General features: G+C 43.9%; 2 protein-coding genes across 3 annotated transcripts; both read right to left on the bottom strand.

Moving 5' to 3' along the window:
* Positions 1 to 181: 181 nt before the first annotated feature.
* cox6b1 (cytochrome c oxidase subunit 6B1) lies at positions 182 to 5,233 on the bottom strand. The gene is made up of 4 exons (XM_086194647.1): positions 5,045 to 5,233; positions 4,293 to 4,406; positions 3,885 to 3,985; positions 182 to 437 (listed from the first exon to the last, which is right to left on the bottom strand). The coding sequence occupies exons 1-4, from the start codon at positions 5,139 to 5,141 to the stop codon at positions 384 to 386; spliced, it is 366 nt and encodes a 121-aa protein (XP_086050773.1). The 5' UTR covers positions 5,142 to 5,233; the 3' UTR covers positions 182 to 383.
* Positions 5,234 to 8,468: 3,235 nt separating this feature from the next.
* fam234a (family with sequence similarity 234 member A) lies at positions 8,469 to 15,576 on the bottom strand. Of its 2 annotated transcripts, none has more exons than XM_086195908.1 (12): positions 15,297 to 15,576; positions 14,293 to 14,594; positions 14,096 to 14,206; positions 13,827 to 14,009; positions 13,548 to 13,672; positions 13,292 to 13,424; positions 11,175 to 11,307; positions 10,956 to 11,099; positions 10,779 to 10,860; positions 10,547 to 10,699; positions 10,344 to 10,446; positions 8,469 to 10,257 (listed from the first exon to the last, which is right to left on the bottom strand). In XM_086195908.1, the coding sequence occupies exons 2-12, from the start codon at positions 14,561 to 14,563 to the stop codon at positions 10,046 to 10,048; spliced, it is 1,650 nt and encodes a 549-aa protein (XP_086052034.1). In that variant the 5' UTR covers positions 14,564 to 14,594; positions 15,297 to 15,576; the 3' UTR covers positions 8,469 to 10,045. The 2 variants fall into 2 exon arrangements, with proteins under 2 accessions (XP_086052034.1, XP_086052033.1); XM_086195907.1 differs by having other exon boundaries at positions 14,293 to 14,598.
* Between the last annotated feature and the right edge of the window lie 92 nt (positions 15,577 to 15,668).

Genomic DNA, 15,668 nt, shown 5'->3' on the forward strand with positions numbered 1-15,668 from the left:
ATCTTGACCCTTGTTTGCTGGTTTCTTGTAAAGAAAGAAATGACCTTGACCTGAAATAGTGTGTTTTGCATCACAGGTGTGTATTTATAGTGTTCATGTCCTCAGTTGACCCCTTCTGAATCACACCAACACAACAGTCACTATAAAATGTAAAAGTTTCAGGACGCCTGAGCTCCATAAATATACCAGAAGGTAGTTTTTAATGCAGACCCTGCTGTACATTTCATGGTATTGGTAAGGAATGACCATTCAGTTAGACAGTGCACATGTGACACAGCAGTGGTGGTGGAAACATGGTAGTAAGAGCCTCACGGTCTCCAACCACGTATACAAACATAGAGCTGGAACATTAAGTCTTCGTAGACCTGCTGCTTGGTAGAGCATCAGATCTTTCCCGGAAATGTTCCCGCTTCTCTCTGCTCATCCCATTTTTCAACCTAAGGGACACCAAAAAAAAATGTATCCATTAAAATATGTGTGTGGATTTATAATATATACACATACATATACATATATGTGTGTGTGTGTGTGTGTGTATACATGTATATTTATATATACACACATTTTCTATACCACTTATCCTGTTAAGGGTCACGGGGGGGCTGGAGCCTATCCCAGCAGCCTTCGGGTGAGAGGTGGGGTTCACCCTGGACAGGTCACCAGTCCATCACAGGGCCAGCACATAGAGACAGACAACCATTCACACTCACAGTCACACCTACGGTCAATTTAGAGTATCAATCAGCCTGGAGGAGGCTGATTGATACTGGATGGACTGGCGACCCGTCCAGGGTGAACCCTACCTCTCGCCCAAAGGCTGCTGGGATGGGCTCCAGCCCCCCTGTGACTCTTAATAGGAATAAGCGGAAGAAAATGGATGTGTGGATGGAATCAGCCTCGTCCCCTCTTGATGTCTTTGGACTGTGGGAGGAAGCTGGAGTACCAGAGAGAACCCACACAGGAACAGGGAGAACATGGAGACTCCACACAGAAAGATCCCGTGCTGGAGCCAGGACTTGAAACTGTAAGCTTCTCGCTGTGAGGTGACAGTGCTGACCACTGCACCACCGTGCATCTATCTCTCTCTCTCCCTCTCTCTCTCTCGACCACAAATAGTGATGCTAGGCTACTTTGTTACTGAGTTTGCCCTGTGATGCTAGCAACATAAACTGAATGGTTTCATCTAACGGTGAGTTAGCAAACTAGCATTACGTTAGCCAATGTTAGCTTTTAACTATTTCATTAGAATGAAATGCCATGAATAAACTGAACATGAATAATGCAATGAAGCGATATCACATACCAGGTTGTGCTGTTGTACAGAATATCAGTACAGCACCTCACGCGGGACCATGCTTCAATACAACCTTCATACATTTGTCAGTTAACTAATGAGTAACAACAGATCATGATTTGCTTGTTTCTTCAATCATTTATTTGACTCCACCAACACAGGTGGTTCCACAGCTCAACCAGTACTTGACTGTTGTTAAGCAATGCAAATAATTAAGCCGTTCCTGCACACTAGCTCACTTCCTACATTACAGCAGAACATGTTTCTATTTGTTCTCTGATTTGTTGAGGTCCGCTGATGTCAGATCAGCACGCCTGGAGGTTTGCACTTGAGTATCAAAGCTTTTTTTTCTATCATCTTCTAACAACCTTTCACGATTTAACTCAAATGTCATTTTCATATGAATGTTATCTTTTTTTTTCCACTAGAAGCTAGCGACCGAGAGTGAAGGTGCCAGGTTCTCAGCGCTGCTGGCTCTGGCTCAGCTGCTTGATGAGAACACCTGTGCAGTGACATGTACATTCACTGGCCACTTTATTAGGCACACCTGTCCAACTGCTCATTAACGCAAATTACTAATCAGCCAATCACATGGCAGCAACTCAATGCATTTAGGCATGTAGACATTAAGTGACTTTGAACGGGGCATGGTTGTTGGTGCCAGACGGGCTGGTCTGAGTATTTCAGAAACTGCTGATCTACTGGGATTTTCACGCACAACCATCTCTAGGGTTTCCAGAGAACGGTCCGAAAAAGAGAAACTATCCAGTGAGCGGCAGTTCTGTGGGCAAAAATGCCTTGTTGACGCCAGAGGTCAGAGGAGAATGGCCAGACTGGTTCGAGCTGATAGAGAGGCAACAGTAACTCAAATAACCACTCGTTACAACCAAGGTATGCAGAAGAGCATCCCTGAACGCACAACACGTCGAACCTTGAGGCAGATGGGCTACAGCAGCAGAAAACCACGCTGGGTGCCACTCCTGTCAGCTAAGAACAGAAAACTGAGGCTACAATTCGCACAGGCTCACCAAAATTGGACAACAGAAGATTGGAAAAACGTTGCCTGGTCTGATGAGTCTTGATTTCTGCTGTGACATTCAGATGGTAGGGTCAGAATTTGGCGTCAGCAACATGAAAGCATGGATCCATCCTGCCTTGTATCAACGGTTCAGGCTGGTGGTGGTGGTGTAATGGTGTGGGGGATATTTTCTTGGCCCACTTTGGGCCTCTTAGTACCAATTGAGCATCGTTGCAACGCCACAGCCTACCTGAGTATTGTTGCTGACCATCTTCATCCCTTTATGACCACAGTGTTCCCCTCTTCTGATGGCTACTTCCAGCAGGATAACCCACCATGTCTTAAAGCTCAAATCATCTCAGACTGGTTTCTTGAACATGACAATGAGTCCACTGTACTCAAATGGCCTCCAGTCACCGGATCTCAATCCAATAGAGCACCTTGGGATGTGGTGGAACTGGAGATTCGCATGATGGATGTGCAGCCGACAAATCTGCAGCAACTGCGTGACGCTATCATGTCAATATGGACCAAACTCTCTGAGGAATGTTTCCAGTACCTTGTTGAATGTATGCCACGAAGGATTAAGGCAGTTCTGAAGGCAAAAGGGGGTCCAACCCGGTACTAGCAAGGTGTACCTAATAAAGTGGCCAGTGAGTGCATGTCAAGAGTCCCAGTGCTGTTGCACTCTACGGCAGCACTTGATGACGTTCACATGATTCCATGCGACTTCACAAACCATCGCTTTATGTCTTCAGTTATTGTTTTGATCGACTACAAAAACCATAAAACATAATTTTACGACTACTACTCTTTTTCTTTAATTCCAATACTTGAATGTTCCAAATCCTCCCTGTTCCTATGCCCTTTTAATACACGGTCACCGGATCACATCTTTTTCTGCCCGCAATTGTATTTGCACGTGATGATATAAGATTTGTTGCGTTCCGATATCACCAATTCATCCACGAGACAACAACTGGACTCAGTTACGACTCATGGATAATACGGTTATGGGTGACAAAAAAAAGACACATTGAAATCCTCTTTGAGCATCCAGACTGTTGAAATCTGATTGGAATCAGATTTCAAACCACCTCCAAATGTGATTTGGATAAGATTTACAACAACAACAACAACAAAAAAAATCAGATTTCCCATGGAATGTTCACACCGTCCACAGTGTAGACGCAACCAAAAAATCAGTTTTGGGTTGGTACTCTGACCAAGGCCTGTGTTTCCTGTTACCTATACCTTCAGACCTTCATGAGTGCACATCAAAAACATGTGGATGACCTTTTGCGATAGACGTAGAACGTAGATAAATAACCCCTCTAGCTTCCTGCTTTTGTGTAGTTGAACTCTCCTGTCCCCTCCATTAGACTACAACTCTGCTGTGTTGACACTCAAGCTGGAGCAGGAACTCACAGGAATGTGACGAATGTTAAAATAACTCTACGAAACAAACTTAGCCCACGCAAACTAGTCTAACCTTTATATTCTACCATAATCAACTTGAACTGTGCTGTCACAAAGATGCGCCAAACGAAGCGATGAGCTGTAGGCGTTTACCCAGCCGATGGGGCAGAGAGATGTGTAGACCCTCTTGTACCAGTCACAAGGAGCGTTATCTACCCCCTTTGCATCCAGAGCTTTCTGGCAGCGGTGAAAGTCTGTTGATAGAGGAACGATGACAATGAATGACGGTCTAGATGCGCGTTTCCAGAGTAACAGGTCATGTCAGCGAGCAACAAGAAAGCTTAAACAGGATTAGACCCAGGTCAGAGGTCAGCACCTCTTAAGACCTTCACCTGCTTTGGACACGTTTTACGTGACCTTCAATGCATTAAGGGCATTACTTGTTATTCAAATATCGTTTTCAATTTCTACTTTTTACCCTTTATGATGACATCATAATTCTTTTGACTTTTATTTAGGAGGGGTGAGAAATAAAGGCCGGTGACCTAGACTCAGTCTTACCCATGTAGTTGGACCAGCAGTTCCTGGTCTGGTTCTGGTTGGGGAATCTGGCATCGAAGGGAGCAGTGCGGTAGTTTTGCAGTTTGGTCTGAATGTCTTCAGCCATTCTTACCTCTGTGGAGAGACTCCTCATCAAAAACAGCAAACAACAATTCTTTATGGGTCAAATACAGGACAGCTGCTCTCTGATAAACACTGGTGTGAGGCTCATGGGTGGAACATCCCACCTGCCATAAAAAGAGGTGATATCGGAGTCCACAAATGAGGACGCGCAGGATTATTTTTAGGAGATATTGGGGGGTGTTGCTTGCGTCACCCTGAGGAATTTTCGAGAAATGTAGCTGTCTAATCGAACACTCATTCTTTTATAATCCTTCAGACGACGCAGTGGCCACCTAAACACAATCGTTTGACGAGCGAGCCCCCGATTTCGACTCTTTTCTAAATTATTTTTGTCGCGTTTATCGATGTTCGCACGACCGCTTATCGATAATTATGATTAAAGGGGTTTCCTCCAGACTACTTTCATGTAAGCTAAGTTTTTTTGCAAATTAAAAAAAAAAAAGATTCCCTGTGATAAATAACAATTTTAAGGGGAAAAGCCCACAGCTGATAATAATGCATCTAAAATTGAAACTAAAACGTGACTCATCATTGTCAGACGAGAGTTGGAGATGTTTTTTTTTTTTTTAATTCCCACCTATTTATCACAGTTTCTCTCGATATGAACAAAATGAAAATAAAGACGTTACCTCTGGAGCGGTTGCCGGCGGGAGCTCGAGGTGACTTATTCGGTTGGCTGGAAGTGTGCAATTCCTCTGATAAGCGAGAGCGCGCGCTCCCGTGCATAGACACTGCAGCCGTGCGTTCCCTTCATAACGGTATGGCGGACGCAGGTCACATTGAGGTGACAGAAGCACGAGTTTCACCTCACAGCCCCCCAAACATGTGTGTGGACGTGCTGAGCAGGTAGTTACTGATGCGTCACATCTGTGGACAGCTGTGAACATTCTAATGCGGAAGTCCTTTGTCGTCCAATGTTTTCTTAATAAATGATAAAGTTTTTTTTTATTATTATTATTATCACTAAAGTTTCCGGTGGGCGTTTTCATTTCAGGAGTTACACGCTTGCAATCACGCGCTTTAACAAGTTTGTCGGGACCTTGACGCAGCTCGCTGGCTGGGACTCAGCTGCGGCGTGACGTGACTAGATTAGGGGGCGAGGAGCGCACGGATGCAGCAGCGTGTGTGGTAACAGGTTTATCGGACTGTCAGAGACGAAGTCCGTGTTCTATATATTAGATAAAATAAGTGTTTCCTGATATCAAGCCCGAGCTAACGACTCCATCCACCACCCCCTACGTCATCACGATGACTGCGATCCTCTGTTGGCCGCGCGCTCGGCTCCATTCATTCAAAAACATTTTTTTCAGTGCCCTTCACGGTTTTTTAGTGCGTCCCCCCCCCCCCCCCCAAAAAAAAAATCCCAGAAGTTAGAGTTGACCATTGTATGATTCGGTTACTTCCTTATATGATGCGTCTTTCCTTGCACCAGCAGGGCAACAACCTGTCAGCAGTCGTGCGTCATGATGATATATTCACGTTCAGGCGGCAATCGTTCTGGCACTCGGCTGTACGATCCAGCTCCGGCGATACGTGACTGAGACCCCGTCGCTCCGCCAGGTCTTCACTGCGCACGATCCGCTCATGCAGCGGGGTCATGGTACAGGTGGCGCACAAGTGAGGGCAACAACATTATTGATTCAGACAAACCACAGAGTACCTGCTCACTGTTTCAACGTCCTTCGTATGTAGGTATTAAAAATGACATTGTTGACAGATTCAAAACTTTACCAGTTTTACTGCATTCTTTGAGTTATTTAGTATGTTTTGTTTGAAAAAACGGGGCTTTGAATGTAAATTGAGAGGAAACATTAATACTTGGATTCATTTCTACTTCAAGTGTGACTTAACAGTGTTTTTTTCCCCCTTACCTATAGTATATTCTGTATACAATTATATTATTAGGCTATTATTATTATGAATAAAAGAAAATCTATTAACAGTAGAGATATGAGTCCAGATGACCCCAACTTGATGTTCCTCCTCAAACCCATTGCTTCATATTTTTTTGTTTAAATATTTAATAAACTATAAGAAAAGTCATTTTACATAGAAGCCAAAGGTGTTTATTTTTCACAAGTGTATCGCCAGCTGATCTTGGGGTTCCAACATTACTGCAACACCTCAACCCTTCTTACCATGCAGGGCTTGATGTCTGAAGGGTCCCGGCCCTTCATCAATTGAAGTGGTCCCTGTTTGCGAGGCAGAGCCATGGGTAAAGTGACAGCAAATATGACTCGCTGACAATCTGACTGTGATTTCAGTCATTCTGTCATCTCAAAAACACTGTCATCTAAAAGTGTTGTCTTAAAAACTGTCATTTCAGTGTCATTTTACAAGCTTAGCCAATTTTGTCTTCTCAAAAGCTGTCATCGTTACGTGTCATCTCAAAATTTACGCCATCTCAATAGCTCAGTTGTCTCATTCTTTCTTCTCAGAAACTCTGTCATCTCAGTCTATAACCTCTAAATATACAGTATGTAATGTCTGTCTTCCATAAACTCTGCCATCTCAGTCTATAACCTGTAAATATACAGTATGTAATGTCTGTCTTCCATAAACTCTGCCATCTCAGTGGGTCAACTCAAGAGAACGGACATCTTTAAATGTTGTGTCAAATATCTGTCATCTCAAATCTCCGTCATCTCAATGTGTCATCTCAAATCTCAGTCATCTCAGTGTCATCTCAATGTGTCATCTCAAATCTCCGTCATCTCAATGTGTCATCTCAAATCTCCGTCATCTCAAATCTCCATCATCTCAGTGTCATCTCAATGTGTCATCTCAAATCTCCGTCATCTCAGTGTCATCTCAATGTGTCATGTCAAATCTCCATCATCTCAATGTGTCATCTCAAATCTCCATCATCTCAATCTGTCATCTCAGAGTGTCATCTCAACGTGTCATCTCAAATCTCCGTCATCTCAGTGTCATCTCAAAGTGTCATCTCAAATCTCCATCATCTCAATGTGTCATCTCAAATCTCCGTCATCTCAAATCTCCGTCATCTCAGTGTCATCTCAATGTGTCATCTCAAATCTCCATCATCTCAATGTGTCATCTCAAATCTCCATCATCTCAATCTGTCATCTCAGAGTGTCATCTCAAATCTCCGTCATCTCAAATCTCCATCATCTCAATCTGTCATCTCAGTGTCATCTCAACGTGTCATCTCAAATCTCCGTCATCTCAATGTGTCATCTCAATGTGTCATCTCAGAGTGTCATCTCAACGTGTCATCTCAATCTGTCATCTCAGTGTGTCATCTCAACGTGTCATCTCAAATCTCCGTGATCTCAGTGTCATCTCAACGTGTCATCTCAAATCTCCGTCATCTCAATGTGTCATCTCAACGTGTCATCTCAAATCTCCGTCATCTCAATGTGTCATCTCAACGTGTCATCTCAGAGTGTCATCTCAACGTGTCATCTCAGAGTGTCATCTCAACGTGTCATCTCAAATCTCCGTCATCTCAGTGTCATCTCAACGTGTCATCTCAAATCTCCGTCATCTCAGTGTCATCTCAACGTGTCATCTCAAATCTCTGTCATCTCAATGTGTCATCTCAATGTGTCATCTCAATGTGTCATCTCAGAGTGTCATCTCAGAGTGTCATCTCAGAGTGTCATCTCAAATCTCTGTCATCTCAGTGTGTCATCTCAAATATCTGTCATCTCAGTGTCATCTCAAATCTCCATCATCTCAGTGTCATCTCAATGTGTCATCTCAAATCTCTGTCATCTCAATGTGTCATCTCAAATCTGTCATCTCAGAGTGCCATCTCAACGTGTCATCTCAAATCTCCGTCATCTCAGTGTGACATCTCAAAACTCTGTCTTTGTTAAGTTTTGTAAAGTCTTGTGTTTATTCACAAAAAAAAATACCAAAAGTTTTTTTCTAGGCGTTTCTCCATTACATACCTGACATGAGATTTTATAGCTTTCAGATAACGTTGGGGTCGATAGAGAGGCTATCACCTTAACCTGAACGTTACTGCTACAATCAGCAAGCTGCCCCAGATACTGCACTTCCTCAGTATTTGTTCCCTTATAGACCCATCCTTAAAAACATTACACGAAAGTGGATGTTTTCATCATTTAATATTATTCAGATTAAAACTTTAAATCAGAGAGAAAAGCAAGCACTATTGAAGGCCTGTGTCACAGGTTTAATATATTAATGTACACCAAAATCAAGAACTTCACTTATCACTAAAAACCCGAACTCAGAATTGCGGTGAACTTTTGAGCATCCACTGGCTCAAAGGAGGCCTGTAAGTGTGCGTCATCACTAGTAACAGCATCTTGGATTTAGTAAGTCACAGACACACATATAGTCAATATTGCCACCTATGCCAGGACCGCCTTATTGATAGGTTTCAGAACAACAATGTAACAACAAAATGTACACCTTGAAGACTGGGGGGAGTTTCAGCTATATTTCAAGTTTCATTGTACATTTGTTAAATGTACTGTACCCTTTACCAGTTAAGGCTATTCTTAGAAATGCACCATTACCACCTGGGAGCAAACTCTGTCTGCTTCCATTACAGAACAGTGCGACATATAGTTGCATAGATCCAAGTAACATCAATTTTGATTTTAAAAATCCAGCATCTCAATTAAAAAAATAGAGCATTGCATTGACGCAAGAAAGTGCAAGAAAAAAATACAGCAAGGTTACGATGGATTTGTCAGCAGGAGAAACAGTAAGATTGTACAGCAAACGAGACTGAAGTTATAACAGAGATACTGGAGTCATGTCAGCGGTCAGATAATGCCCAGTTTGTCCAGTGATGGTTAATGCTGTCAAAAATCAAGACAGCTGACTTGAAGAAAATGAGTGTCTTTGGTTTTCTGGAGGAGTTAAAGCTAGTTGATATATTTTGGGTTTTCTTTAAAGCCAAGTCAAGTCACCGTACAGCTGGCTTCACCAAAATGTTTCAACACTATGCTAGCGTCGCCAGCATGAGGCCAGCAGGACGTCACCCTCTGCTTTGTGGACTCAAGCCTCATGCTTGGCATTTTAGCCTCTTCCATCATTTTTGTCAGGATTACCATATTTAGACAAGAGGGTGGAGGGGAAGTGGACTGCCTGATTGACAGGTCAACCGTTATATTATATAATATTATGTTATATGGTTTAGACTACGGACTAAAAATTTAGACAATAAACTCTTCGGGAAAGTGCTTACTTGGGTAATGGATCAAGTGGTAATTTTCTCATCGTCCTTTATACACTTATATTTCCCCCTGCTCTTTTAGAGTCTATGAGTGCTAACAGCAGTTTGTTCCTCTCACGCTTTTACATAGACTCATCTCAAAGAAGTTGACAACCATGTTTGCTTTATGGTCTACAAGTGTGTGAGGAGGCCCAAATGCTCCTCCAACTATCTGGTAAAAAAATAGTATGTTGAAAAATATTATTACACATTCCAAAGCTTCTGAATCAAAACAAGGATTGCAGCAGATGGAAGATTTTCCATCCAGATAGTGAGAAGAGTTTTTGAGGATTCTGCAAATGCAAGGCTGAAACAAACCTCTGGGCTTTTCAAATACCATCAGCGAATTCTCTTTCATAACGTGAATTTTTGTTAACACTTGCAAGGAACAACTCTACAGTTGGTCCTTTCACTCATCTCTGAAGCGCAGTCGGTTGAAAGCCTCCTTGATCTCTTCGTTGGTCTCCGAACCCTTGCTGGTGCCAATTGGGAGAACCTTGCTCAACGGGACGTCCTGCTTCAGCTTCCGCTTGCGGAGCTCAACAGTGCCTTCAGCTCCCTCAGTTGTGGGACCGGTCAGCAGGATGTAGGCAGCATGGCGTCCACGCTCCAATAGTGTAGCTAAGATAGAAACACAAAGACGGTCTCATTTAATGCTGGCGTTTCAAAATTGCTCCAGATGCTTCAGTCAAATAAAAATAAAGCACCCTTAAATGTTACGATGTGGTCCATGACATTGGTTGACTCAAGGAGAACTTTAGAATGCAGCGGATGCAGCATGTAAGAGCGGCGGTCAACAGTTGATGGCACCTGGAGGAAGACATTTAAACCAGATGAGCATTTTGAGAATCTGGAAACATCCGCTGAGAAGCTGATGACATGCATCTTTTCATAAAGATGGTGTACATACAGAGGAATTGGTCTGCGAGAGCAACAATCCCCAAAACATGAAGACGGAGTAATAGTTGGTGGTGTGTATTGCAGCAGGACGGGGTGAGTTAGGACTGGCAAAAAGGGTGACTTCCCACAGCACACCACCAGACTTCCCATCAAGAATTATGACCTGAGTACAGGGCGAACACTGGTCAGTATCTCAAAAGGATCACTGGATGAAAAATCTAGTCACCCTAATCTCAACTTACTCTCCTGGTGTTGTTGCCCATGTCCTCCTCCACCACAACATCAAGTAGATCATCTTTGTTGAAGTGGCCAAAGGACGGCTCGCTGGATGAGTGAGACCACAAACAACAACAAATCATTCATGTTTCAGAAGAAGGAAAAATGTACCTTCAATATAAAACTAAAGGCAAATGTGTTACCGGAGGACCGAGCTGGTATTGAACTTCCAAAGTAGCTGCAAATTCTTTCCATCAATGACCGCCACCTCCTGTCCCGTCACGAGCGCCAGGTTGGAAGGCTCATCCGTCCCTCCTATTTTTACCACATGTCTCAGCGAGTCGGACCTACAAAGTAGAAATAAATCTGTTAAAGCCACAATGGTGAAACCTCAAATCTGTGCGGGTGAAGCTGTTTCTTACAGGTAAACTGGTAAAAGTCCAGTTGTGACACTGGCATTTCTCTCCCACTGTTTGTCCTTGGTGAAGGCCACCTCCATCCCCGATTTGGCTTTGGCAGCAATCCACCACAGCCCCAGTCCATACAAGCCTGTGTCTGGGGAATCACAAGAATACTGCTATCATACAGATGTAAATACCTACGCAACAGTTGTCCCACCACACGAAGCCACTGGGATGATCAAAATCAAGGTTGTTGTAATAAATCAGTGTATTTTACAGCTATGAAAACAAATATTTGTGACTGGTGTATGAGTGGACCGTGTTAGTCTTTGCTGAATGTGATCAGTTTGTCTCAGGAGAAGTCAGTGTTTTTGGATAGTAAAAGCCCATCTGCAAGTTTCTCTTGTGGTCCCAGTAACATTTGTTGAATCATTGCTACAACTGCCCTGCAACCTACGAATCCAGTAATGGACCCTCCAAAGTCAAATTTAGCTTCATTGAGGCTTTTGACCAATAGTCAGAGCAGAAAGACATGGAGTGATGGTGCTGCTGCATAGGCCTGATGTTCCTCCCTTGCTGCCGGTCCCTACTTCAGTTGCCGACAGACGGAGGGAAGTAGCAGCGAGGCAGCAGCAGAGCTCACCACCCACTTACCGGAGGCTGTAATGCTGGGCCTGATGGACAGGAACCTAAGAGCTGGGTCTGTGCAGATACTACTTTAATAAAATCACAGATTTTTCAAAGGGAGTCTGGACAAGAGGAATGACAACATTTATGTTTGAAATCATCTCAGGGAGGTTGGCAGGAGAGATGATCCCTAACCCTGATTTCCTACAAAATACTTTAAGTTTAAATAATTCAACAGAGTAAGCCTGGGTGATATGGACTAGAAATAAATTCTCAGATTTTTTCACAAAAAATTCGATTCACAATTTTTTACGATTTTTTTCCCCCCGTGGGTAAATGATTACACGGCAGTAAGCTGGTTTTTTTAGCGGGAATTTGTCGGTTATAGCGGTCTTGTTCCCCTCACTAAGAGCTGCATTTCTCCCCCTCGGCTGGATGCCTCTGTTTTAGATGCTGAAATAAGTTTGTTGTGCTGCTGCCTTTTGTTGCTTCTGACTGGGCTTCAGACAAACTTTGCACTGTGCAGTCACTTGTTCAACGTCTGTCACCACGAACCCAAACCAGTTCCAAACCACTGACGATACTACCCCTTTCTTATACCCCTTTCACACTGAAACATGCATGTCATAGCGGGTTTGTGTACCCGCGTTTGCTCGGCATTAGGGTGCATTCAAGCTTCCAGCAGACGCGGGTTTGAGCTCCCGCTGTGAGGGCTGCGTGCCTGTGTTTTTCTCTCTCGTACGTCATCGCTCTGAGAACATCATCATTACACAAAAAAGTGCGCCATGTCTTAAAATGCCGGTGATGTTCCCATAAATCACGGTGTCCCTTACGGTTCCAGAAATCTGCCACCAGATCTCCTCTTCACCGCGGATGATGAGCAGCTCGCGGACTTCACGATCTTGCCAGTGCGCCACCACGATCGATAAAAAGATGTGCGAGATTGCTATACAAGTTATTCATAAACGCGGTCACGCTTGCGCAGTTCACGTTAGGGTTCCCTGATTGGTGGGAGTTTGCCTTTTTCACACTGCAGGCGAGCCTGGCGGGAGCCAAGGTGAGCCGCTAAACACCCAGGTCGCTTGGAGCGTCAGTGGATGTGGGTCAAAATGCCAAGTTGACCCTTTTGGAGTGCCCAAACACTCATGTTCAACCAGATTTTTAGTGCAGTGTGAAAGGGGCTTTTGAAACAAACTGCTCGCTCTCGTTAGCCATGTTGCTGCTATGCGTGTGCAGGGAACAAGAGGGAGGGGTGAGGGGGGAAATCTATGGAAGCTCCTGGGGGACGAAAGGTGCGCCACAGCTAGAGGAGTAAAAACTCGAATTTTTTACTTTTTTAACTGTCCGCAACAAAAACTCGAATTAATCGATAAATCACCCAGGCCTACAACGGAGGACTTTTCAAAACATCAAGGGCTTCTGGAGAGCTCAGGAGCGTTTGGCCTGATAGTCTGGTCTGACAGCAAGAGTACATGAACCTGTGACTGTCTTGGCTTCTCTCAGGCACTGACCTTTTTGAAGCAGTAGATAGTGAGACCCTCCTGTGGTTCTATGGAGAAGGTGACCGGCGGTATCTTTGGAGGTCAAAACCACCGTGGATCCCATCTGGACACCCGTTTTCCCTGAGAGGAATGCCAGTTGAGTCTGTGGATGCGACCACAGGCATATTCAGAGGTGAATTTCATTTTACAGCTGCGTTTGCTCACTGCAGAAGTTTTAAACCAAAAAATAAATGTAGCAGTAACATATAATACCACTGATGTTTACCTGTGCGTTGTCAGATGCTACCAGAGCTATATCGCCAACTCTGTCCCCATCCAGATCTGGGACACTGAGCACAGGCACTTTGTTGTGCAGACCAGAAGGCTGCGACTGCTGCCACCTGACGGTGCCTGATGAAACACACAAACACACAGAGAGCCTCATCAGATCATTCATCAGCTTCATCAGAAGATTACTGAGAAGCTTTTCCTGGGCTTTTAACTACATGTATTCTAAAACAATGATGTTATGAATGTATGTGTAGATGTACAATGAGTCCCTAACCATTATATTTGTCCAGAGCTGACAGCTGGTCAGCATGGGACAGCAGGCAGTCCCATGTCCGACCTGTCTCCTTTTCTAGACCACACTGGGCCCAGTGATAATCGGGATTTAGCGGACGCTCCCAAAGGGTTTCTCCATCTGTCCCATCCACTGCTAACAAAAACATACATGGCGAGGGCAGACCTGCAACACACACAAAGGGAACGTGAATCAGCCTGTAAGGCAAACCATTTCATCCAGATGCTGTAAATTTAAAAAAATTGTTATACCTGCATCCTTGCATGTATTGTTCAGACTGCCTTCTGTGTCCTTAATGACAAACAGGACATCCATCACCTTGTCTTTGCTTGCATCTTCAATCGCTAGGAAGTCATAGGTTGCTGTAGCAGAAAAAGTGCAGTAATCAGTCCCATGTATATTATAATCCATGTATCTCGCAATAAAATCAGATAATGGCAGTACATACCCGCTCCAAAGAAAGTCCTGTTCCAGGAAGTTAGGTATTGTGGTCTGACAGGACAGGGGATTACAAAGGAGAAGGCAAAGACAATGGTGAGACAGAGAAACAAGGAGAAGAAGAAGACGGCCGTTCGCCAATGGGTCAGCTTAGTAATGCCCAACACTTCTTTACAACTCTTCCTCTTCTGCTCTGATGTTGCAGGGGCTGTTCCCATCTCTGTGCCGTCCCCTTCCCTCTTCAGAGGATCGCCCTCTGTGGCATGGTCAGCAGTCTCCATTACTTCCTTAATGCATAGCCAGCTCACAGATCTAACTGACAAATAATAACATGTTAAAAATTAGTGACTTACAGAAAATCACTAAGTCAGTAGCATGATCTGTTTACTTCTCTGACACACCTATGCAGCTACAGTGTACCACCAACTGTGTCCCAGTGAACTACAACCTTGTATGTCCAAGTAGCCAGCAGTAACAGACCACCTCGCTGGCATCCACAGATATAGTACACCCAAAATACTGAAGGCAGCAGTGTCTGTGAGTCCAGCTATTTCTGCAGCATCACCCTTTGTGAATCTGAGCCTATTCAGCCGTGCCAGCCCTGACTCCAGAGGTTTCTCAGTACAACAACAAACCGTCGCTAGCACACCCTGTTATTTGTTCTATTGCCACGGGCATGTTACTGCGCTAGGACACGGAGGAGGCGAGAGTTGTGTGATATAACTTGTGGTTTCCAATGTGTAACAAACACATTTGCTGACACACCAACTAACAAATAACTACGGCTAAACATAAGTGTTTTAGCTTATAAAAAAAGGTTTCTCACAGAAACGTTCGCGCATCGTCAATGTTAGCACGCTATGTTTGGGAAGTTTACGGTTTAAATCTTAGAAGTTGGCTAAATTGTTCAGTAAATGCTAGCCCTGACACCACAGTGAGAGGTGACGGTACCACAAAAAGTCCCGTCATTTTAGGTTCCCTAAAGAATTTACAATGACTTCGCAAATTTCTTACTTTTCTTACTGTCGGCTGTCGTTTTGGTTGGTCACTCGTGTTGCTGACTTCAGGTAGGCCTGACAGACACTAGTACAGGCTATAAACAAATCATAGGCAAGCCCTGGAAGGCGGACTCTTTTGCCCTCATCTATATCTGTCAGGTAGCATGTCCTGTCTGGCTACGATGACAGTGTTCAGACCAAAGTAAGTACCACAATACAAAACTTAACACTAACGTTTTGGAACAAAGACCCAAACGGAACATGTAGTTATGACCGCTTCCAGGAACAATTGGTGCCTGTCAAATTACGTTCAGGGTAAAACAGTCGATATTTAAATACCTCTCTTGAAAACCATTCTGATTGGATAATTCAGACTGATAGCCCGCCC

The sequence above is a fragment of the Aulostomus chinensis genome, chromosome 23, assembly GCF_037954235.1.
Source record: "Aulostomus chinensis isolate RoL2024-O1b breed Wild chromosome 23, RoL_Achi_v1.0, whole genome shotgun sequence".
Classification (NCBI taxonomy): domain Eukaryota; kingdom Metazoa; phylum Chordata; class Actinopteri; order Syngnathiformes; family Aulostomidae; genus Aulostomus; species Aulostomus chinensis.

Excerpts from the sequence above, each read along its gene's own strand:
- cox6b1 (XM_086194647.1), bottom strand. The coding sequence starts at position 5,141 with ATGCACGGGAGCGCGCGCTCTCGCTTATCAGAGGAATTGCACACTTCC. Across the intron at positions 3,986-4,292 it reads CTGCTGGTCCAACTACATGG|ACTTTCACCGCTGCCAGAAA; the intron begins GTAAGACTGAGT and ends CTCTATCAACAG. Across the intron at positions 438-3,884 it reads CTCTCTGCCCCATCGGCTGG|GTTGAAAAATGGGATGAGCA; the intron begins GTAAACGCCTAC and ends GGTGTCCCTTAG.
- fam234a (XM_086195908.1), bottom strand. The coding sequence starts at position 14,563 with ATGGAGACTGCTGACCATGCCACAGAGGGCGATCCTCTGAAGAGGGAA. Across the intron at positions 11,100-11,174 it reads GGACTTTTACCAGTTTACCT|GTCCGACTCGCTGAGACATG; the intron begins GTAAGAAACAGC and ends TCTACTTTGTAG. Across the intron at positions 10,700-10,778 it reads TGGGCAACAACACCAGGAGA|GTCATAATTCTTGATGGGAA; the intron begins GTAAGTTGAGAT and ends CCCTGTACTCAG.